General features: G+C 42.6%; 1 protein-coding gene across 2 annotated transcripts in view; it reads left to right on the top strand.

The window, feature by feature from the left end:
• The window catches only part of LOC115472033 (serine/threonine-protein phosphatase 4 regulatory subunit 2-like), a 53,528-nt gene extending 28,691 nt beyond the window's left edge, over positions 1-24,837 (top strand). The window contains exons 3-9 of one of the 2 annotated variants that reach the window (XM_030206068.1): positions 1,057-1,227; positions 2,967-3,060; positions 5,456-5,493; positions 7,127-7,204; positions 20,397-20,540; positions 21,324-21,574; positions 23,093-24,837. In XM_030206068.1, the coding sequence (XP_030061928.1) occupies positions 1,057-1,227; positions 2,967-3,060; positions 5,456-5,493; positions 7,127-7,204; positions 20,397-20,540; positions 21,324-21,574; positions 23,093-23,397 (1,081 nt within the window). In that variant the 3' untranslated portion in view covers positions 23,398-24,837. The remainder of the gene's footprint in view (positions 1-1,056; positions 1,228-2,966; positions 3,061-5,455; positions 5,494-7,126; positions 7,205-20,396; positions 20,541-21,323; positions 21,575-23,092) is intronic. The other variant, XM_030206070.1, reaches the window with a different exon arrangement.
• Positions 24,838-25,321: the final 484 nt, after the last annotated feature.

The following is a 25,321-nucleotide window of genomic DNA, read 5'->3' as shown; positions in this document are numbered from 1 at the left end:
GGTCCTGGTCCTCTCTTCTTCTTACATGTTTGGCACAGGCAATGCTAAGTAATGTTTCATACATTTTCAAAACAAAAACTAACCCTGTAAGATATTAGAATCCCACTGTTGATAAATACTATTAACATAACGTGGGTGAACCACTGTGATCACATCACACCATCACTAGCGCTCCCACATGTGCAGAAATGTGCCCAAATTAATAAGTGAAAACAGAGATTCTAACACACTAAAAAGATGCTCATAGGCAGGAACAAGTGTCCCAGGGTTTCAAAATTCCAAAATAGACCAGACATCCAGACCTAAATCAAAAAGCACTTATCTGTATAAAGGATCATATTGCAAATTCACAAGTCCCGTCTTATTCGTAGCTCTATAAGGCTGTTTGAAGGTGGTTTTACCACATCATGGAAAAAATCTGTGGTGAATTAAAATAAGAGCTGGTTTACCTCATAACTGCACAAATATGCATCTGCCTTGTGTACTAAAGAAATGAGCGTTATTTTTTAATTTAAAAACATTTCTAAAAAAAAGGAACCTGTTTCCGAGTAGAATATGTATTGGATATATCACACGAGAATGCACCTTTATTGGAAACTCTTCCTGTCTTAAATGGATTCGATTTAAACCTATTTGCCCTGCAAGTAATTATGCCTAAAATGTAATAGCTTTATTTTATCTTTACCCCCCTCCCCCCCAATCACCACCACCTCCCATTATCTTGAAGTACACAAAGTCCTGGAAAATTTTGGTTGATTAACTCCAAATGTTTAATATTTGAAAACTTCATTATCATTCCTTCAGAGCTACAAAGATGAAAATGACCTTGGATTCTTATTTTTAAAAGAAATTGAAAATTAGTACACTCTACAAGAATATTTGAGGGCACTATAAACTCTGTCATACATATTGATATATCTGTGCATCCCTTTATTGCTATATGCAGTCCCTACAGCTTGTTTTCATCCTCTTGTTAAAACATTGTAAATGTACTTTAAAGTGTGGACCATTGATTTTGGTAACAAAGAAATAAATAGTCCCCCTCTCTTTTTCTAGGATTCAGTGGTCACAGTTCAAAAGTTACTTTATGTTCAAACTGGAGAAAGTGATGGATGATTTCAGAACTGCAGCCCCTGAACCCAGAGGACCACCAAATCCCAATGTGGAATATATTCCATTTGAGGAAATGAAAGAGCGAATTCTAAAGATTGTCACTGGTTTTAATGGGTAGGTATCAAGTTGTTTACAGTAAATGTTCATAAATTATCCTTCCTCCCCCCCCCACACCCAGAGTAATTAAGTTGAGTAACACACCTTTAACAAAAATGTATATAATCGATGCTCATTATATTAAAAAAAAAAAAAAAAAAACCCAAAACACAGATGCTTGAGTCATCAGCAATTATTTTTCATGTACCTGAAATATTAAGTTAACTTTCTTGTGTATTTATAGTAGTCTCAAATCCAGGATGTTTTTGTTCATATAAGATAAGAATATCTATACTGGGTCAGATTGATGGTCCATCTAGCCCAGTATCCTGTCTTCAGTAGTGGCCAATCCAGGTCACAAGTACTTGGCAGAATCCCAAAGTAGCAGGTTTCTATGCTGCCAATTCCAGGGACAGTAGTGGTTTCTCCACATCTATCTCTATAGCGGACTATGGACTTTTCCTCCAGGAATTTGTCCAAACCTTTTTTAAACCCAGATACACTAACCACTGTTAACCACATTTGCTGGTAACAAGGCACTGCTGCTGAAATCTTGGGTACCAGATGATTATGGTGATTGATTTGCAGCCTGGTGACTACCTTGCATGGCATTGTATCTGAGAAGAATGCTAGGAGAATGGGTGAACAGGAAGCAGGATACAGCTGAAAGGATGTACACTGGAGGTAGGAGGGTGACTTAAGTCTGAGATTACAGGCTGGGAGGTGGAGGGTAGGGATTGAGAGAGCCTGAGGTGGGGGGAAGGATGGGTAGTGAATACTGAAAGCACAGGCAGGGGAGAAGGTTTTAAAGCAGGATGAAAAGGTGATGCAGATGGGATTTGAGACAATAGAGTGAAAATAAAGGGGGTGAGAAGTGAGGAAAGATGGAATACTTGAAAAATTGTTTGAAGGAAGAGGGATGAAAAGAGGTAAATGGGAAAGGAAATCTTGTATGAACCTTACCACCAGAATAGAGGAGTCGGTGTAGGTTAGTGATGCCCATGTGTCTCTGATGTATGGCCTCTGTTGACCATTGGAATTGAGAAGTACTTCTGTTGGTGACAATCGCCTCAGAAGCCTTTTGTACCTATGTTAAGTCATCTAAGGGACTTGCTCCTGTGTTGCCCTCTACAGTAAATAAAGTTCCATCTTTGAAGGTTCAGAACAATAACAGTCTTCTAAACATTATCTGCTTAGAATAGACTTATGCTCAGGGCTGTGGAGTCAGTACACCAAACCTTTGACTCTGACTCCTCTATTTTTCTACTGTCTGATTCCAACGACTCCAAATTTTTGTACTGGATCTAATGTACTGGTAAATATAACTTATATTTACCAGTACTTGATCCAGGACCAAAAGAAAATATAAAACATGATAAATTTACCATATATTATAATGTATGTAAGTATTTTGAATCTGGAATCAGCTGGTACATTTTTTACTAACTCCACAGCCCTGCTCATAAGTACTATATCGATTTACTGGCAGTAAGAAGTAAATGTTTCACTTGCAACACTGAAGATTTACTATTTGTACAGCTCTACATTATGGTGATTCTAACGTGCTTGCTTTCATGATAATGTATCCATTGTTTATGAAATATGGTTGAGAGAAAATTGGGAAAACGGCCTTGAATAGCCTTCAGCAAAGCTGTTTGAATAATTTTTTATAGAATCATCCAGTTTACTTCATATCAGTTGCTTTGATTTGCAGAACACTGCTGCTCATCCTGTTGTGCTGTTTGTTTTTGTTGTAGAATTCCTTTCACTATTCAGCGACTCTGCGAATTACTAACAGACCCTAGAAGGAACTACTCGGGGACAGAAAAGTTTCTCAGAGGAGTAGAAAAGGTAGTACTTAATTCCATTCAATCTGATATATAATAAAATCAGCCCTGTAATTACCTTGGGATAAGTACATAGGGTCTCTAAGGGAGAGGAAGGGATAGTAGATGGTATGGATGGGCAAATTGGGTAGGCCATATATGGGCTTTATCTGCCTTCACTCTTTTATGCGTCCAAGTTTTGGTGGCATGCTGGGCTAAGATGTCTATTTCTCATTGGGGTTTTGTGGGGCTTTGGGCACCAAGTATATGCTAGCACACAGTCTCAAGATGTGCTTAGGAGAATGTTTAATTATAAATTTGACTTTAAAAAGCAACTTGGGGTGGGGGGTGGGGAGGTCACTTAATGGCTGCTTAAGGAAAAGATGTGCCTTGCAGAGCTTCCAGTCCTCGCCTAGTTACAGATTATTTTTTTGTAAAGTCCCAGTGGATGTTATACTGTGATTTGCTGTAGATGGTCTCCTAAGTGCATGAAGAGTAAGGTGAAAGGGCAGCAAATCCCCAGACCTGCAACTGCAGTTAAAACTGGCAGAGGATCGCAGCTACTCACAATGGGTGGTGTACATGGCCCAACAAGATGGTATTGAGCTCCTAGCTCTGATATCATGCAAAAGGCAAGTACCATGCTGGACCTTAGTACTTGTGGAAAACCAGTCTGGCAACACCACTGTTAACAGCAAATTGAACAACCTCCAGAGCAAGAGAGGAGCAATTTGCTCTGAGCTAAAGGAGGTGCTTGGATGGATTGAGCACACAGAACAATGGTGGTAAGCATAGAGAGAGAATCGACTAACACAGGGGAGGCTCTGCAGAAAGCTTTGGTTAAAATTGAAAATCTGGAGTGCCGATCTAATAGGAACAATGTTTGCTTTATTGGAATACCTGAAGGAGAGGAGTCTGCGGTGGAGGACTTGGTTACATCTGTGCCATGGGAGATCTTTGCTGACCAGCTGCTGCTACAGAACATGGCTTTAGAAAGGGCAGCCTCACATTACCCTATGGAAATTATTGAATTTTCATCATAAGGAACTTACAAAGCTTGCAAGAATTGAGATTTTGAATACTAAAATCGTGTTTGCTGACTTCAGCCCCTAGAGTGAGACAAGTTAAGGATGCAATATCAGGAAGTGAAAAAGTAGTTTTGCTTGCAGCACGTACCTCAGATCATGATGTATCCTGTCAAATTAGATTTCTTGAAAAGGGGAGAGTGTAACTTTTTCCTCCCTATGTGAAGCTCACAATTTTCTGCAACGCCACTTTCCTGCTGCAGTCGGATGATGTGCAGAAGGACTCTTCCATGACAGAAACTATGCAGAGGAAGCAGATTGTGCTCTGCTAACTATGGCAAATGATGCAGACTGTGCACGGGTTTCCAGCCTGACACAAAGCCCACACAGGAGGAGGAAGAGGAGGCAGTGCCTGTGTACGTTCACCAAGTCAAGGCATCAGTGCTGACTGCCACTACCTGGCATAAGTCATAATGGAGATCCATAGGGAAGGGAAGCAATCCTGTTTCTGTGATTCCATCTGCTGATGAAACTCCATTTGGGGACCAAACCCACAATTTGAGAATCGCTGAAGTAGAGGTATACACATTTTTCAAGATTTAAAAAAATAAATTATTCTTTTTCCTAGTTTGACTTAAATCACCAGAGCCATCCTTGCCATTAGGGTGTGGCAGAGTTTGGGGGAGGGGGAGGGGCAACCAGAGAGCAGAGTTGTAGCATGGGAGGATGGGTGGCAAGAGAAGGCAAGATGTTGGATACCTGGTGTTGCAGGGAGTAGGCAAGAAAAGGGATGATGATGGACACTTGCTTGGTGAAGGGGGGGGGAGGAGATGCTGGGCATCAGGATGGCGAGGAGGTGCACAGCTCCTGCTTTGTTTAGGGTGTTGGATACCCTTGGGCCGGCCCTGTGAATGATGTAGTTGGATTGCCATGTTGCTTGAATACACTGTAATAAAGGTTGTCAATCAAGATAATTAAGACCTTTTTAATGTTCTAAATGAGAACACGTGATCAGCTTTCAGTGGCTCTGCTCCCTTCATTGTGTGAGTGCAGAATGAGCTATAGATAATTTTGAACATATAAGCCAAATAACAGTCTCATACCACCATTGAAATTCAGTTTATAATTTACTTGTTTAGGCAGGTAATGCCATTCCTAGATCATTCTGCATTGATTAAATGAAAGAGCAGAGCTCACCAAAGCTAGTCATAAATGAATTTACTTCTTTTAAAAGGAGGACTATTGTCAAAACGCCCATAGTACCACAGGTAGCAAGGATAATGAACAATTCTTTCATGAAATGTTGTAGTGAAAGATCTTGCCATATATGGCTTTGAGAGAGCTTTTTTAATTTTTTTAACTAAACCTTTTTTTTTCCTTTCAAACTTGTTACAGAATGTTATGGTAGTGAGCTGTGTATATCCATCTTCAGAGTAAGTAACAATCATTTATTTTTCTGATCTCTAGTATATTTGGATTGTTAAATTTATTTTTATGATATTTTTCTTAAAGGGATACGTGGAGATAATACAGTAAGAATTGTACAAGCTGGGTAACAATTATGCAGTTTACAAAGCACTATAACTTTTTTTTTTTGTATAATTATCATGTTTATATTTTTGAAGAATGAAATCTAATAACCCATATTTGAGTTCTTGCTGTTATTCAATTACAGATTGAATAAAAGGGCAGAAGAGTGTAAAGTACATCTTATTAATGATTAGAGTACTTGTTCAGTTCCTTAAAACCTTGGACACATCCCCTTTTATGCCAAATTTTAAAGTGTATGAAAAGCTAGGCCTGCAGTATAGCAATACTATCTTGCCACCAAGTGGTTACCTTAGAATAAATCTGGTATCTTAAACTGCACATTGACCTGCACTTCACACAGCAGAAAAGAGAAAATGCCACTCAGCAGGGGAAAGAAGGCTGAGTGTGGTTCCCTGTTTGATCCCTGTGGTTAATCCAGAGTGTGATTCTCTGGCTGATAAATATAGACTGCTGCACAGTCAGTGATAGATCGTGTGAATGTTTAACATTTGAATGCTGCCCCAGTGTGTGAATGGAAGGAAACATATTTTTTATAAATAGACATGGCAAGTAGGTTTATTAATGCAAAGGTACTTGGTGTGACAATACCCAGTTACATGTAGGGGGTAGATTTTGCTTACAGATGTTTCTGTGAACTTCTGATGGATGGCACAAGTTCAATACTTTGAGAGAACGTTTGCATGTAAAAGTAGGGGGTTATTATAGTTCAACTGTTGATAGAAGCTTTACATTATAGTTCCTGTAGCTTTACCCATCACTTTGGCATAAAATATGGTACAATTACTACTATTACTACAATTTAGCATTTTTATAGCGCTACAAGGCGTACGCAGCGCTGCACAAACATAGAAGAAAGACAGTCCCTGCTCAAAGAGCTTACAATCTAATAGACAAAAATAAAGTAAGCAAATCAAATCAATTAATGTGTACAGGAAGGAGGAGAGGAGGGTAGGTGGAGGCGAGTGGTTACGAGTCAAAAGCAATGTTAAAGAGGTGGGCTTTCAGTCTAGATTTAAAGGTGGCCAAGGATGGGGCAAAACGTATGGGCTCAGGAAGTTTATTCCAGGCGTAGGGTGCAGCGAGACAGAAGGCGCGAAGTCTGGAGTTGGCAGTAGTGGAGAAGGGAACAGATAAGAAGGATTTATCCATGGAGCGGAGTGCACGGGAAGGGGTGTAGGGAAAGATGAGTGTGGAGAGATACTGGGGAGCAGCAGAGTGAGTACATTTATAGGTTAGTAGAAGAAGTTTGAACAGGATGCGAAAACGGATAGGGAGCCAGTGAAGCGACTTGAGGAGAGGGGTAGTATGAGTAAAGTGACCCTGGTGGAAGATGAGACGGGCAGCAGAGTTTTTTTTTCTGTGACCTACTAAGGCTATATCTGTAAGAAACATAAATTCCAGTTTGCTTTTTAAATTAGATATTTCATGAAACAGAAATATTAAGGTATGCTGACCATTTTCTGAAAATAGCTCTCTTGTGGCAAAGCATGATTCATAACTGTCACTTTTTTGTAGGAAGAACAGTTCTTCCAATAATGTACACAGAATGAACGGTGTAATGTTTCCAGGGAACTCACCAAGTTATACTGAAAGGTAAACATTATACCTTGCTTGAGATGATTTTTAAGGCTTCAATAGATTTCCATTGAAGAGTAATCCCTGTTGCTTTAAGAAACATATTTTTGCAAACAGCAATGTATGTAGTATGTCCTATTTCCTATCATTGTGAAGGAGTATGTGGACATCAGATTCCCAGCTGCAGTGTGGATCCTTACTTAGTATGAAGTGCTGCAGGATGTTCCTGGATCTAGGACATTTTTGCAATCAGGTTGTTGCTTCTATCTTGAATTCTGAGTCAAGTTCTTTAAAGAATGAATTGAATCTGGTGTATGAGTTTGATAGGAGGAGTAAAGTCCCTTTTGTTTTGTTTTGTGTATATAGAAGAGTTTATAAACTTTGGGTGCTTGTTAATTTTGGACTCTGTTGATACTGCCTTGCTAGTTTCCTTATTCTTCTAGACCAGTCCAGACCTATTGATTATGTCCCCTTACCAGCAAATGGCAACATAGAACGTAAAGGTTCTGATGATCTCCCTAAGGAAAGGTGCAGCAAGGAATCTTCTAGTATTTCTCTGCCTCCAGCAGATTGTGCAGGTGGACTGATGCAGCAGGATTTATTTTATTTTTTTTCAGGTGGACTAGACTCCCCAGGCCTTGCACTATAGCTCTTAAATGGATCTAGACACAGCCAGCAGAAAGGCAAGTCCTTTAGGGAGCCTAGAAGGCAGGGAGGTTAAGGTTCCTTACTTCTGCTGACACTCCAGCTAGAGAGACCAAGGAGCCCTAATGGGATTCAGCAGGCCCTCTCTGCAATGAGCTTGGTTAGTGGCAGACTGACTTTTTCACCAGAAGTGGGCCACATTATCTCAGATCATTGGGTCCTTGGTGGTTTGTCGTGGCTATGCACTTGAGTCCATAAGACCAGTCTCGTATATCTTGATTTAGTTCCCTGTGGGGCAGATTCCAAACAGTGAGTAGTAAAACTTTGCCTGAACCCAAGTAAAACCGAGCTTTTCTGGGTCCCTAACACAAGTGGATGCATACCCGACATCAAAATCCCTTTTTGGAAGTATGAACTCCCCCTGAAATCACAAGTCCTTGGAATACAGTTAGACTCAACACTTACTCTGATTCCCCAAATCCAAGCAACCTTCAAGAGCTGCTGCTTCTATTTGCGACAGCTACACTGCCTCTCTCCTTACATCGAGAAGGTAAATCTTATCCTAGTTGTGCATGCCATGGTAACATCAAGACTGGATTACTGCAATGCACTATATAATGGTCTGACTACAAAGGGCCTGCACCAGCTCCAATTGATTCAGAATGCAGCAGCAAGACTCATAGAAGGTTGCAAGCGACGTGACCACATCACACCATTTTTGCAAAACCTTCATTGGCTACCAGTACAATACAGGGCTAAATTTAAAACTCTGATCTTCAAGGCCCTGAAAGGAAATGGCCCAGAGTATCTGAAGAATAGGATGATCCTCCACACACCGCCAAGGACACTAAGGTCCTCCCAAGGACTTTCACTAACTTCACCCTCTCCAAAAGACATTACACGATGTGATACCTGCAAGCGAGCCTTCTCCGGAGTAGCCCCCACACTCTGGAATGCATTGCCTGAAAGGCTCCACTTAACACAAGACTACCTCTACTTCAGGATGCAGGTGAAAGCTTGGCTCTTCAACCAAGCCTTTAACAGAAGAAGTGACTAACTTGTTAGTCTCACACACACAAGGATTGACTTGGTCTGCACATACTGCACATGTTTGTCCACTCCTACCCTAGCTGAGATAATATTTAACCATCTCTGTGACCTCATGTGCAACTTTCTTCAAATCAATCACCTTACTTTCTGATTCTTCCTACTTTCTTACTCATCTATACGTTACAACTTTGCCTTACCCTTCACTACCAATTATAATGTTCTAGTACATATTGTGTTGTCATTGCAAGTAGTATACCATGCCATAGTTTGTATCGTTTGAATATTTATTTTTACTGCTCTAATTGGCTCCTGCTTATGTTTGATCTATTCTTACTTGTACACCGCCTTGAGTGAATTCCTTCAAAAAGGCGGTAAATAAATCCTAATAGATAAAATAAAAGAAATCCAGGTTGTGTGGCCTGGATTCTCTGGTGCAACCATGGCCTGAGCTCTGGTTGCTTTATTTCTTTCCCCCTTGTCCACTGATGAAGCTGGGTGGTTGCAAGATCTACAAGTAATAAATAAAGGCATCTGTTTCCCTAGGCATTCAGATTGCACAAGATTAATCTCACTGGTCTTGGAGTGTGGATATTTACCTCTTCGTAGGTCTGCTGCTTTCCCTGCCGAAAAGGCCAAGCAGCTGCTTCAGGGCCTGATTCTCATGGAAGATCCGGATTCCTTCAGACTTACAGCATGGTCCTTTTAAAGGAAGGGGTTTTCTCTTTCCATTATTACCGCTCTATTGAAAGCATGGAAATCCTCTACTTCCTTAGCATCCCTCCGGACCGGCCCAGGATTGGACTGATGGGTTGTGCTCGCCTTCCAGCAGGTTGGAGACTGAGAAAAAACTCTGACTCTAGCAAGCCAATAGGAGCCCTGGTCACGTGACCCTAGCCTCAGTATTTTCTCAGTCTCCCAGTAGGTAGGAAGTGAGCCCACTAGTCTCTCTTGGTTGCTTTTTAGCCTTTTCTCTTCTATTTTGGCTTTTGTCTGCTTTTTCTCTGTGCCACAGGAATTTTTTGGAGGCTTGTTAGAACTTTCAGCTTTATTAGCTTTCAGCCTCAGGGGTATACTCGGGTGTCCCGAGTCCCTCCCCCTTTTCCTCCCCACCTCCCTTCTAATAATTCAATTTCTAAGGGAAGGGTTGCCCTTTTGAATAGCAAAGGGTTAATACCTTTGGGAGAGGCAGCCAGGTTACAATTAACTAAATTAATAAGGAGTTTTCTTTCCCCATTTCTCTAACGAGCAGGCAGCTCTGGTTGTTACAGTTGTATGTGTGCTGGCTGTTTAAAAAAAAAAAAAAAGACACTGAAAGATTCAGCAGCGTTACCTTGTTCTTGCTGGCCTGTTCGTTTTCGGGGGTGAATTTCTAGTTTAGACGCTATTTGACGGAGCGGGGCCCTCCTTTATAAAAAAAATTTTAAAAATTTTTTGGCGCGAACCGCGTGTGCGCATGCACACGCATGACCGAAAAACTCAAGCGATGCGCCGTCTGTCAGCGTCGGGGGGTTTCCTCTTCTGGCGCTTGCAAGTATTGCAGGGCGCTAGGGGGAACGTCGGGTCCGGTTCTTTCTTCCTCTTCGGGAGGTCAGTCGGTGATTTCGGCCTCCTCACCGTCGCGCTCGGAGCCAGTTGCGGAGGGGGCAGGCGCGCCCCCGGACACTGGTACAGCAATTTTGGCGCGAACGACGGCCATTTTGAATTCTTCCCCGTCTTCACAGATGCAGACTTCAGCTGTAAATGCTCCAAATTTGGATTTCCTTTTCTGCGGGAGCTCTGGTGCAGGCTGGGCCTACTCAGGCAGCGGGTTTTCCTCCTGAGTTTGTGCTCCAGATGTACCAGGCTTTTTTGATGCACAAAGGTGATGCAGGAGCTGGGGCAGGAGTTTCTAGCAGACCTGCTCCTCCACCTCCTAAAAGATTTAGAGAAGGTGTTCTGCATGATGATTTTTGGGACGATCAGGAAATGCCGTATTTGGAGGAAGAGGAAGATCTAGAAGAAAATGTTTGGAATGATCCTGATCTCTCCTCTGCAGATCCTGAGGCTGCATCTTTTGTCCAGGGGGATGATCCTTCAGTGGCTAGAATTTTTCACAAAGATGATTTGCAGGAGCTTATAGCTATGGTCTCATCTACGTTGAACTTTGAAGATCTTCCGCCGGTTTCTCAAACCCGAAAGGTAGATTCCTTGATTAAGGGGTCTAGATCCGCAGCCAAAACTTTTCCCATGCATCAGGACATTTGGGATGTTATTAAAGCGCAATGGGAGGTTCCCGATGTGGCTTTTCGTCCGACTAGATCTATGGCTCGTCTCTATCAGATTCCGGAAGCGGATATGATTCTGCTTAAGGTGCCAGTCGTGGATGCAGTGGTGTCAGCGGTTACTAAGCGCAATACGGTTCCCGTGGATGGGGGAACGGCTTTGCGGGATGTTCAGGATAGAAGGCTGGATTCTCTGCTCAGGAATAGTTTTGATGTTTCTTCCTTGGCAGTGCAGGCTGCCATTTGTGGTTCCTTAGTCGCTAGAGCCTGTTTTAGATGGGCAGAGAGTCCTGGACAGGACTCCGGATGATCTGCAAGCTATTGATTTGGAGGTGGCCAGGATTGAGTCGGGGGCGGCTTTTCTGGCTGATGCCCTGTATGATTTGCTCCGAGCATCTTCTAAGTCGTTGGCTTTGGGGGTCGCTGCTCGTCGATCCTTATGGTTGAAGGGTTGGTCGGCGGACGCGGCCTCCAAGTCAAAGTTGAGCAAGTTTCCCTTTACAGGTTCTTTCTTGTTTGGAGAAGAATTGGATAAGTTGGTTAATTCTTTAGGAGATGCTAAGGTTCCTCGCCTACCGCAAGATAGGCCTCGTATGTCTGGCCGAGGTTCTTTGTTTGCTAGAGGTTCAGGGAGAGTTTTCCGTAGGTTTCAGGCTGGTCGGGGTTTTCAACCTCACAGGTCTCGTTTTTACAATAGGATTCAGTCCTTTCGGGGTTCTCGCAGAGGAAGGGGTTTCTCCAATCCAGGTTTTAGATCCCAGACCCGTCCTACCCAATGAAGGTGCGAGGGCCTCTCCTCTGGTCCCTGTAGGAGCTCGGCTTTCTCAGTTTTATCAGAGATGGGCCCATATCACTTCAGATCAGTGGGTCTTGGAGGTTGTTCGAGACGGTTATGCCTTAGAGTTTGCAACGCCTATTTCAGACGCCTTTCTGGAGTATCCCTGTCGCTCTCCTCTCAAAGTGAAGGCGGTTCGGGAAACTCTAAAGAGGCTTTTAGATCTTCAGGCTATCTGTCCAGTCCCTCCTTCCGAGTACAGACAAGGCCGGTATTCCATTTATTTTGTGGTACCCAAGAACGAAGACTCTCTTCGCCCTATTCTGGATCTCAAAGCGGTCAATCGCGCTCTGAGTCACAAGCTTTCGCATGGAGACCCTGCGATCGATCATAGTGGCTGTCCGCCAGGGAGAATATTTGACAGCCTTGGATCTCACGGAGGCCTATTTGCATATTCCTATTCGTCCGGCACACCACAAGTTCTTGCGCTTCGCAATTCTAGGGCAACATTTCCAGTTTCGCGCCCTACCCTTCGGTCTTGCAACTGCTCCACGCACCTTTACCAAAGTTATGGTCGTGGTGGCCGCGGCCTTCAGAAAAGAAGGGATCCTTGTTCATCCATACCTAGACGATTGGTTAATCAGAGCGAAGTCTTATCAAGAGAGTGGTCGTGTCACGGATCGAGTGATGCAGTTCTTGCAGTCTCTAGGTTGGGTGGTGAATGTCGCCAAGAGTCGGATAGTTCCATCTCAGTCTCTGGAGTATTTGGGGATCAAATTCGATACAGACATCGGTCGAGTCTTTCTACCACAGGCCAGGATTGTAAAGCTCCGGAATCAGATACGGGACTTTCTTCAGCAACAGCGTCCCTGTGCTCGGGATTATCTTCAGGTTCTTGGGTCCATGGCAGCCACTATAGAGGTAGTGCCCTGGGCCAGGCTTCATATGCGTCCTCTTCAGTGGTCCCTTCTATCCCGATGGTCATCTCAGAGGGACTCTCTACTGAGGCGTTTGCCTCTTCGCCACCGAGAATGCAGCTCTCTGTTTTGGTGGCTGCGGATGAAGAATCTCACAGTAGGAATGCCTTTGGAATCACCTCGGTGGATACCGTTAACGACAGATGCCAGTCTCCGAGGCTGGGGGGGCGCATTGCCTAGGCAAATGGACCCAGGGACTCTGGTCTTGTCTGGAAGCAGTTCAGTCAATCAACTTTCTGGAGACAAGAGCGATCCGTTTAGCTCTGCAGCACTTTACTCCTCTCCTGATAGGCAAAGCGGTGCGAGTTCTTTCGGACAATGCCTAAGGCAGTCGCCTATGTCAACCGTCAGGGGGGAACGAGATGCCGTCTCCTGTGTCGGGAGGCGGAGACTCTCCTCGCCTGGGCAGAGGTTCATCTCTTGGCCATTTCAGCTTCACATGTAGCAGGAGTGGAGAACGTTCAAGCCGACTTTCTCAGTCGCCACACTCTCGATCCGGGAGAATGGGCTCTCAGTGCTCAGGCATTTCAGTTGATAGTGGATCGCTGGGGCACTCCAGTTCTAGATCTGTTCGCCACCAGTCTCAACTCGAAGGTACCTCGATTCTTCAGTCGCCGAAGAGATGCAAGGGCAGCAGGGGTAGACGCTCTCTTGCAGCAGTGGCCCTCCGACCTTCTTTACGCATTTCCTCCTTGGCCGCTCATAGGGCGCCTCCTTCAGAAGATCGAGGAACACGGAGGACCGGTAATTTGGGTGGCACCAGACTGGCCTCAGCATCCGTGGTACGTGGATCTGCAACGTCTGTCGGTGGCGGCTCCTCTTCGGCTCCCAGTTCACAGGGCTCTGCTGGTACAAGGGCCCATTCTACATCCAGATCCGGCTCGATTTTGTCTTACGGCTTGGCTCTTGAACGAGCCCGTTTAACTAAACGAGGTTTTTCAGCACCAGTGATTTCCACCATGCTTCGGTCTCGTCGGCGTTCCACTTCTCTAAACGACATTCGCACTTGGAGGATTTTTGAGGCATGGTGTGCAGAGTCTAGCATTCTTCCGTTTCGGGCGTCCATTCCTCAGATGTTAGATTTTCTTCAACGAGGTTTTGATAAAGGGCTATCTCTTTCCTCTCTTAAGGTGCAAGCGGCAGCTCTTTCTTGTTTTAGAGGTCGGATTCGGGAAAAATCTTTCGCCAGTCTTCCTGATGTGGTCCGTTTTTTGAAGGGAGTCAGTCTTCGTCCTCCGATAAGATCAGTATTTCCATCTTGGGATCTTAATCTCGTTCTTTCATCTCTGACGAAGCCACCTTTTGAGCCGTTGCAATCATGCTCTTTGAAAGATTTGACTCTTAAGACAGTGTTTTTGGTGGCTATTTTCTCAGCTAGGAAGGTCTCGGAGTTGCAAGCTTTTTCCTGTAGGGCTCCTTTTCTGGAATTTTCTAAGGAGCGAGTAGTGCTTCGTCCCGTTCCTTCCTTTTTGCCTAAGGTATTGTCTCGGTTTCATCTGTCCCAGTCCGTTTTTCTTCCAGTTCTGGGATTGGCCTCAGGGACGCAGAAGCAGAGACGGTTGCATCCAGAGTATGCATACTCTGGATGTTAAGAGAGTGCTTAAGCGATATCTCTCAGTTACTGAGGGCTTTCGGCGCACGGACCGTCTTTTTCTACTCATAGCCGGTCACCGTAAGGGGTTGTCTGCTTCTAAACCCACATTGTCAAGGTGGATTAAAGAGATGATAGCGTCGGCCTACCTTCTGGCAGGTAAAGCAGTCCCAGAAACTGTTAAAGCTCATTCGACTAGAGGTCAAGCAGCGTCCTGGGCCGAGTGTTCCTTGGTACCGCCTGTGGAGATTTGTAAGGCTGCAACTTGGTCCTCTCTTCATTCATTTTCTAAACATTACAGACTCGATGTTCAGTCTAAACAGGAAGCGGTCTTTGCATCCCGAGTGCTCACGGCGGGTTTGCTAGGGTCCCTCCCATAGGACTACTGCTTTGTTACGTCCCATCAGTCCAATCCTGGGCCGGTCCGGAGGGATGCTAAGGAAGTAGAAATTAGGCCTTACCTGCTAATTTGCTTTCCTTTAATCCCTCCGGACTGGCCCAGGTCCCTCCCTGTTCTAGCTTTCTGTCTAGGTTTGCATGTTCTATTTATGTGTTTGCAGAGCTGTTTTTTGCTAGTTAGTTAAAAAAAAAAATCATTGATATTCTGTTAAGGCCATACCGCTGCTCTGGTGAGGGTATGTGGTGAGCCATTACAGTGAGGCCATACCAATGCTCTGGTGAGGGTAGTCGGTGAGCCATTACAGTTAGGCCATACCGATACTCTGGTAAGGGTTCTCGGTGAGCCATTAAGATAAGGCCATACCGCTGCTCTGGTGAGAGTTGTCGGTGAGCCTTTATTAGAGCACGTTCGCAATAGTGCTCCCTGGTTGCTGGAATTCCTTGAGGCACAGAATGTATTGTTCTTCTTCTTTCTGCTTTGTTATTCAAATACTGAGGCTAGGGCCACGTGACCAGGGCTCCTATTGGCTCGCTAGAGTCAGAGTTTTTTCTCAGTCTCCAACCTGCTGGAAGGCGAGCACAACCCATCAGTCCAATCCTGGGCCGGTCCGGAGGGATTAAAGGAAAGCAAATTAGCAGGTAAGGCCTAATTTCTACTTGTCTTATATCTGGGTCTATAGGGTGTTTGAATCCTGGTGGTGTACTAGCAGATCCTCCCCTTGGCAAGCCAGCCATTTTGGCATTTTTGCAAAGAATCTTTAGAGAATTCAGTGCCAACCCCTCAAGGTTCTGGTGGCAGTGCTTGCCTGTTCTAGAGGCAAGGTGGGTGGTTCTATTGTGGACCACCTGATTGTAGTCTGTTTTTCTGTGGGCCTTCAATTTGATCTAACTGCCTCTCTGAGTGGTGGTACCTCGTGGGATCTCCAGTTAGTCCTGGAGGTCCTTTCTGGGCCTTTCTTTGAGCCTCTGCAGTCTTTGGTGAAAGATCTTAATATCAAGTTTTTTTTCTGGTTGCCATCTCCTTGGCTAGGAGAATTTCTGAGCTGTAGACCCTTTCTTGCAGAAATCCTTACTTAATTTTCTCTTCTGATTTGATTTCCTTGCAGGTAGTTCCCTCCTTTTTGGTGGGATCCTGCCGTCGTTCCAGGAGTCCTTGGCATTTAGTTTGCCAAATCATTTTTTATTTGTGTCCTCTTCCAGGGTCTTCACAAAGGGTCTCACGCTTTTAAGTTGTCCGTTGCGGGTTGGATTAAGTCAGTTGATATTATTCAGGGCAGATCAGCTCCTCAGATCTACCAGAAGAGAGAATGGTAGCTCCTGAGGATATTTGTAAGGCAGTGATGTGGTCTTTATGTTCATTTTCCAAGCATTACAAACTTGATATCTGTGCCAGATGAGGATGTGCCTATGGAAAGGCAGTCTTGAAGGGGACTGCCTTGCCCTGTGGGATAAGAGCTTTGGTACATCCCATAGTTCTGCACTGGTGTAGCAGAAAGTTGAGGTAAAATTTGATCTTATCTGTTAACTTCCTTAGGCAGAGGAATGTTGCTACTAATTGGGTTTCTGCCGGGTACTTGTGACCTAGATTGGCTGCTGTTGGAAGCAGGATGCTGGGCTGCATGGACCATTGGTCTGAGCCAGTATGGCTATCATGTTTTCTTTTAATTTACATTAGGCGAGGATGCTATTCAAAAACACCATCCTGGAAGCCCAGGCCAAATATATTCCGTATTAAAAAAGGAGGACGGAAGACCAAACGACAGCCGGCGTGGTTAAATAGTGAGGTGAAGGAAGAGCTAAAAGAAAACCCTTCAGAAAATGGAAAAAGGAACCTACTGAAAATAATAAGAAACGGCATAAGGAATGTCAAGTCAAATGCAAAGTGCTGATAAGGAAAGAAAAAAGATTGCGTTGGAGGCAAAAACACATAGTAAAAATTTTTTTAGGTATATTAAAAGCAGGAAGCCGGCAAAAGATTCTGTTGGACCGCTAGATGACCAAGGAGTAAAAGGGGCGATCAGGGAAGACAAAGCCATAGCAGAGAGATTAAATGAATTCTTTGCTTTGGTCTTCACCAAGGAAAATTTGGGTGGGATACCGGTGCCGGAAATGGTATTCAAAGCTTACGAGTCGGAGAAACTTAATGAATTCTCTGTAAACCTGGAGGATGTAATGGGGCAGTTCTACAAACTGAAGAGTAGCAAATCTCCTGGACCGGATGGTATTCATCCCAGAGTACTGATAGAACTGAAAAATGAGCTTGCGGAGCTATTGTTAGAAATATGTAATTTATCCTTAAAATCGAGCGTGGTACCAGAAGATTGGAGGGTGACCAATGTAACGCCGATTTTTAAAAAAGGTTCCAGAGTAGATCCGGGAAATTATAGACCGGTGAGTCTGACGTCGGTGCCGGGCAAAATGGTAGAGACTATTATTAAGAACAAAATTACAGAGCATATTCAAAAGCATGGATTAATGAGACAGTCAACATGGATTTAGTTAAGGGAAATCTTGCCTCACCAATCTACTACATTTCTTTGAAGGGGTGAAAAAACATGTGGATAAAGGGGAGCCGGTTGATATTGTGTATCTGGATTTTCAGAATGCGTTTGACAAAGTACCTCATGAAAGACTCCAGAGGAAATTGGAGAGTCATGGGATAGGAGGTAGTGTTCTATTGTAGATTAAAAACTGGTTAAAAGACAGAAAACAGAGAGTAGAGTTAAATGGTTGGTATTCTCAATGGACAAGGGTAGTTAGTGGGGTTCCCCAGGGCTCTGTGCTGGGACTGCTGCTTTTTAACATATTTATAAATGACCTAGAGATGGGAGTAACTAGTGAGGTAATTAAATTTGCTGATGACACAAAGTTATTCAGTCATTAGCGGGAGGATTGTGGAAAATTACAAGTGGACCTTACGAGACTGGGCGTCTAAATGGCAGATGACGTTTAATGTGGGCAAGTGCAAAAGTGATGCACGTTGGAAAGAGGAACCCGAATCGCGCCAAGAGAACACGTTTTAAACCAAGGCATGGCTCTGAACCCACACACCTCCCCCCATCCATCCTGTCTGCCCCACTGGGAAAAGAATAGGAGAGACCAGGAAACTCAGAGGTGGACTGTAGCAGCAGGTTACTGTGCACACTGCTTCCGGATCATTTTGGAATTAGGTCTAATCACACACCCAATGGAAACAAAAACAGCCAGAAGAAAACGTGTGACCAGTCAGCATCAAAGCATGCTGCAGGCGGACAGCAACAGGACTGAATCCTACTAATTTGCTTTTGTCATGCCTGCTCTGCAATCCAGTGAACACTCACTAATCCTGGAAGCAGTGTTACCGAGAATGCTATCTTATGCTATACAGATCTTCTATTAGGCAATTACCAAATTTTAGTTCAATGTGGAGGAGTGGCCTAGTGGTTAGGGTGGTGGACTTTGGTCCTGGGGAACTGAGGAACTGAGTTCGATTCCCACTTCAGGCACAGGCAGCTCCTTGTGACTCTGGGCAAGTCACTTAACTCTCCATTGCCCCATGTAAGCCGCATTGAGCCTGCCATGAGTGGGAAAGCGCGGGGTACAAACATAACAAAAAAAATTACAATAAGAACTGGAAATAATAACCCAGGAGATTACATTCCTTCAGACTCCAGTCCTAGATGAATATAAGAAACCTTCAGACTCCAATCCTACAGAGTAGTAAATTTTAAAACAAACCGGAGAAAATGTTTCTTCACCCAACGCATAATTAAACTCTGGAATTCGTTGCCGGAGAACGAGGTGAAGGCGGTTAGCTTAGCAGAGTTTAAAACGGGGCTAGACGGTTTCCTAAAGGACAAGTCCATAACCCACTACTAAATGGACTTGGGAAAAATCCACAGTTCCAGGAATAACATGTATAGAATGTTTGTACGTTTGGGAAGCTCGCCAGGTGCCCTTGGCCTGGATTGGCCGCTGTCGTGGACAGGATGCTGGGCTCGATGGACCTTTGGTCTTTTCCCAGTGTGGCATTACTTATGTACTTATGAATTATAGCTACATCATGCAAGGTTTCACGTTAGGAGTCACGGACCAAGAAAGGGATCTAGATGTCGTCGTTGGTGATACGTTGAAACCTTCTACTCAGTGTGCTGCTGCGGCTAAGAAAGCAAATAGAATGTTAGGTATTATTTGAAAAGGAATGGAAAACAAAAATGAGGATGTTATAATGCCTTTGTATCGCTCCATAGTGTGACCGCACCTCAAATATTGTGTTCAATTCTGGTCGCCGCATCTCAAAAAAGATATAGTGGAATTAGAAAAGGTGCAGAGAAGAGCAACGAAAATGATAAAGGAGATGGGACGACTTCCCTATGAGGAAAGGCTAAAGCGGCTAGGGCTCTTCAGCTTGGAGAAAAGGTGGCTGAGGGGAGATATGATAGAGGTCTATAAAATAATGTGTGGAGTTGAACGGGTAGATGTGAAGCGTCTGTTCACGCTTTCCAAAAATACTAGGACTAGGGGGCATGCGATGAAGCTACAATGTAGTAAATTTAAAATGAATCGGAGAAACTTTTTCTTCACTCAACGTGTAATTAAACTCTGGAATTCGTTGCCAGAGAATGTGGTAAAGGTGGTTAGCTTAGGTGGAGTTTAAAAAAGGTTTGGACGGCTTCCTAAAGGAAAAGTCCATAGACCGTTATTAAGTGGACTTGGGGAAAATCCACTATTTCTGGGATAAGCAGTATAAAATGTTTTGTACATTTTTGGGATCTTGCCAGGTATTTGTGACCTGGATTGGCCACTGTTGGAAACAGGATGCTGGGCTCGATGGACCTTTGGTCTTTCCCAGTATGGCAATACTTATGTACTTATGAATCCTGCTAGACCAGTCTAGGACCCATCCTAGAATATGGTGTTTTCCATGGTTTGCCATTGGTTAGTCTGTCCCACACTGGTAATTCTCACTAACCCCTCCCTTTTGGAGGGGAGTTGATTTTGTTTTGTTTTCTCTTCAATTCTCTTCCTGTTCTTTGAGCTGCTTTGGCATTGGTGTACTAGAAGGTTCCTGGAGTGGAGGAGTAGCCTAATGGTCAGTGCAGTGGCCTGAGAACCAACAAGATTCAATTCCTACTGCAGTTCCTTGTGACTCTGGGCAAGTCACTTAACCCTCCATTACCCCATACTGTATGTAAATGCTTTGGTTGTAACCACAGAACGGCAATGTATCAAATCCCATCCTCTTCCCTTTCCCTCTCCTTCAAATTTCAAATTTACTTCCTCCATCTGCTGGTAAGGGGACATAACACAAGTCTGGATTGGTCTAATAGGATTCAAGGAACGGCAATGACAAGTAAGATGAAATTTCACTTTTAACATGCTAGACCTTTTCACTGGTTTTGATGTTTTTAATTAAAAACAAATGTGAGGGTCTTTCTAAGATGATAGTGTAAATGAGCTTTTGAGACCACTTCAATCCTGTCTTCAGGTTGGGTGAGTTTGAGTGAGGAAAAATAACTTTTTAACTTTTTAGGTCAAACATAAATGGTCCGGGAACCCCAAGACCTTTGAGTCGACCGAAGCTTACACTCTCAAACCCAATGACAACAAATGGTTTGCCTGATGGCACAGAAAGCAAAGAATCAAGCTTGCAACAAGCAGAGGAAAAAACACACAGGTGGTCACTTCTTTGCTTCTTCAAAGTTCTTAACAAGCTTAAACTATTTCAGTGTGTCTTGCTGGCTTTAACATTTGTACTAAAATAAATAAATAAATTTATGTTTCCAAGTAAAACATTTCTCATTGCATAGCCATACTACGACCAGAGGTGCCAAATTTGTGCCACTTTTTTTTCCATGTTTACTAGCTAACACTGGGTGGAATTCAGCAGAGGATGGTTCTTCCTTCTGCTGCCTGATCAAGCACTTTCCCCTGCTGCCCGTCCACGAATAAACATGTTGCTTCCCCAGCCCTGCAAAGTTTCTGACATCACCCTTGAAACTCTGCTCCTCTTTAGAGCCACCTACCCATAGAGCCAGTGCATGTGATGGTGAATCTGCCAGCCTACCTGCATCTGAGGACTGATAGCTGTAGCCTGAGTCACAAAAGTCTTTCAGCAGAAAATGCATATACATTATTGTAGGCTCATTTACCCGATCTTTTGCCGACAGACCTCACCCAACCATATTATTTACATATGGATATTTATAAAAATAGGGCTTGTAACAGCATATTATGTTGTACTTTCTTCTAACGTTCTATCATCTGCAGTATCTGTCAGTTGAGAAAATAGATTAATGCATAAACTGGCCCAACTTAGTTCTTCAGCTCAAATTCCTAAAAGATGAGAACATTGACATTGGCATGCATAAGAACTGCTTGGATATCTGTGGTATTTTTCTTGTTATCCCATAGTTACATTTTGTTGATTTTATTAAACGTGGTTATTGTATTTAATTAGCGAATCGCCAGTAAATGAAGCAGAAGGTCCTCATGGAAGTACTGTAAAGAACAAACACGCAGAAGATGACCCAATAGAGGCAGAAGAACATGAAGTGAAAAGACTTAAATTTGATGATGATGAGGAAGACAGGGAAGCAGAAAGCCCGCCTTCATCAAGTGAAGTTTCTTCAGATATGGTAGCAGACACCCCAGACAAAGAGAGAGCAACTGGCTGTGGTCGACAGCACTGCACGAGTGCCACCACTGAAGGTATTACTGAAATACAGCGAAACTGTTCAGTATATTAGTTGTACAAGCTGGTCAGCATTCTATTCTTCTGATAAAGATGATCAGAATTTTCATTTAAAAATTACATTAATTGAAAAATAAGAGTTCTATAATCTTGATAGCAAATTTGAATTATGGTAGCCTAATCACACATTTGGTCAGAAATAAAAATGAAAAGCAGTATAATTAAAAACTGCACATACAAAAGATGCTTCATCCATTGTCATTACACTGAGGTATTTTGTGTTAAACAGCACAGGGTTTTATTTACTGTTAGGGAAAGTGTTTTCGTTATGAAACATAAAAACCATTGTGTACCAACATCATTTCCTCACCTGCTGTGTGTTAGGTAATGTACAAGCCTAGTGCCCTGAACTCAAAATTAAAACCTCTTTATAAAGGATTTTTATTTTTTCTTACCTTTCTTGTGATTACAGTGCTTTACAACATAGGTAGATTATACATTTTAAAAGTGTTGTAATCCCAGACAAGTTAAAAACTTTTTGAAAAGTATATACAGTTAAATATAATTTCACTACATGTATGCAAAACATTTCAGAATATTCAGCTTTCAGAGTGGCTGTGTTAACGCTTTCACAGTTTTAACTCACTTTTAAAACATCTCCATGTGTAAAGAGCAGCATTTACACTTGTAAATGATTTCAGAAAGCTGCTGCTTATATGTGGAGATATTGGAGTCCAGAGACTTCAAGGGGGCATGGGTGGGCCCAAAACCTGGACATCTTCCCTATCATATGTGGGGAATAAACATCAGTTAATTCCTGGTCAGGTTTTGCACCAGCTCTGAGGCATGCACAGGTTTTTAAAAAGTGCTAGTTTTTGCATAGTGCTTTATAGGAGGGAGTAAGTTGCCTCAATCCCCATTTGTGTTTCTGCCTCCAAATTAAAAAAAAAAAAAAAAATTGTGGCCTTAGATAGTAACACAGTAGTAGATGACTGCAGATAGACCTGTACGGTCCATCCAGTCTGCCCAACAAGATAAACTCATAGCATAAGGTTGATGTGATCCTACATATTCATAGGTGATCTTGATTAGTCCTTGCCGTTTTCAGGGCACAGTCTGTAGACGTCTGCCTGGCCCTGGCCTTGTTCTCCAACTTTTGAAGGTATCATTGAAGCCTCGCTAATTAATTGGCAGCGCTTAGACATTTGTAAAATGGGACCAGCTACATGTGTAAGTGTTGGCAGCTACATGTGGAAGTAGCAAAATTACCATTTCTACATGTAAGTTCTGACAGTTACATGTGGAAAATGCTGAATTGATGTTGCTATTTTTGTGTTCATGTAAATTGTAAGATTGCTCCTACTGTATATGCTGGCAAATACACAAAGCACTACTGATTTTTAATGTGTGTTTTACAAAAGGTTTCACATTTGACAGGGCTGTTGGAATTGAGCACATCCTGATCTGGATGTCTGAATTACGTTTTTTGCTTTCTGTGTAAAATGGACTTTTAATTGCCATTTCTTTGTTTTCAGTGTCATTCATGTTATCAAGAGAAATGCCTTCAGAAAAAGATCACAGGAAAGATACTAATAAAACCTTAACTGTGAATGAAGAGAACAGCAGCATGGAAGAATCGGACCAGTCTCATGTGGAAAAGGATTTACTTTCTCAAGGTAGTGGAAATACCACATCTGCCATTAGCAGTGGCACTGACTGCAGAGCTACTGAAGAACGAGGAACCTTTGCCAGGGAAACTGCTGAAATCTCCCAGGAGTCACCAATGGAAAACAGCGATGAAACTACAGACGCTGCAGAAGAACCTATGGAGCAAGACTAAGGCCATTTTGAGGCGGTATTTTCCTTATGGCTCTGGTTTTACACTGTATAAAAAATTTTATGTAATAAGTGGACCTATAGTTTTACACGAGAAGCAGGTTGTAAAATAAACTCTACAGAATAAAACCTGAAAGCTGTCCATGCTAAGAACTGTGAATACTGGCTGCTTCGGGTCCTGCTTACCGCTGAATTTTTGGTTTGGTCAAATCAGTGGTTTGTGTATAGACTTTTTTTTTGTTTTGTTTTTTTAATTTAGAATTAAAGTTTTTAAACTGGAAGGTTATAATTTTGACAACTTTTTTTTGGAGATTACCACACTTAGCTGTATGTATGCAAGATGTCTGTCTTGTCCTTCTAACGGCTATAGCAGTTATTTCCTATTTTGGTCATAGTTTCAACATTAGGGTTTCATGCTGGTCTTGATTTTTATTAACCCAACTGTGAACTATCAAGTCTTCAGTGAATGATAACCATATGCGTGTGTGTATTTATAAATGTACATATACACATGTATATAGAAACTCCATTCAAAGGGAAACATTCTATTTTTCTGCTACTCTCAAAGATCCCTTCATAAATATTTTCTCTCTTTCTGTTGGGAACCGAGGTCGCCATTTTACTAGAAAGGAGGGAATGCAGAACTGCAGTAAAATTGGTGTGTGTGGAATGCTGGCGGTCTGAGTAACTTTGAAATACCAGGTTAAACACATTCCAGGGGATCTTACCAAACTAACTTTTTTGTATATTTCTGAGGTGCTTGAGTCAAAAGATTTTGGGTAGTCTAAGAAACGGCTTTTTGTTGGCAGTTCATTGTTCTTGGAGCATCAGCTTTAAGTTAATAGAACTAATGTGTGCAGACCTCCAGAGTACATCCCAGAAGATTGGAACACGTACTCTGCCTGACGTGCATTTATGAACCTTGTGAATACTAAAATTTCTGTCCAAAGCTATTCTAAAGTATGCAAGTAATACTGGTGTGAAATACACCACTGTATTTTGAAGAGTTAATTAATATATTACCTTAGTTATGTACCTGAGCTAAATGAACGTTCTAGGGGTGCTTGAAATCACCATAATTTGTATAACATTTTGAAGTGAATTAAATATTTTTGGACATGCTACTTTGACAGCCAGCATTGTTACATTTTTCAAACCAGCGCAAAGCACAATTCCAGCTCTAAGCTCACAACATTTTCAAAGCTCTCAGTCATGCAAAGTGCAGCTTCTCCATCGCAACTGCTGGCTGTCAAATTTATACCTGTTTCTTCAACTGTACCTTTTTTGATATTTAGAATTTTAAAAATTTCTGTAAAGTAGATTTTGTAGATTGTAACACGTGTTCACTGCCTTTATGAAATGGTGTATAATTCGTGTGTAAACTGAATGATTGGGCTTTCAATACAGTATTCATATAAAAGCAATAAATATAAATGTTTTAAAATGCTTGAGTGCATTTTTATCAAAAATTCTGAAATTCCCCTTTTAGTTCATAATTGTAGATGCTTGAACTACACACATGACCTGTAAAATGGGCTTAGTTTCTTGCACTTTGTATGTGTGTATTTATATATATATATTTCATATATAGAAGTTCTAACTTAATTGCTAAACTTCTTGCAATATACTGAAGCTCAGTTTGTACAAGTATAAGGTAACATATTACTAACCTTCTGGCACATCTGATTTGAACTAGGCATGGTAGTCGATCAAAGAGATGTGCCAATCGTTGTTTCCCTACTCTCCATATCCAACAAAACCAAACGCTGCTAAGTCTGTTTTATTCAAGCTACTAGCTGAGCTGATTTGGTCAATGGACACTCAGTTCTACATCTATGTGGATGATGTGCAGCTACTCATACCCATTGAACCTGACGTACCTACAGCTGTGAATAAACTGATTACCTGTCTAACATCAATTCAAGAAT

Source organism: Microcaecilia unicolor, chromosome 6, assembly GCF_901765095.1.
Source record: "Microcaecilia unicolor chromosome 6, aMicUni1.1, whole genome shotgun sequence".
NCBI classification, from domain to species: Eukaryota; Metazoa; Chordata; class Amphibia; order Gymnophiona; family Siphonopidae; genus Microcaecilia; species Microcaecilia unicolor.
This window is presented reverse-complemented; position numbering and strand designations above follow the sequence as displayed.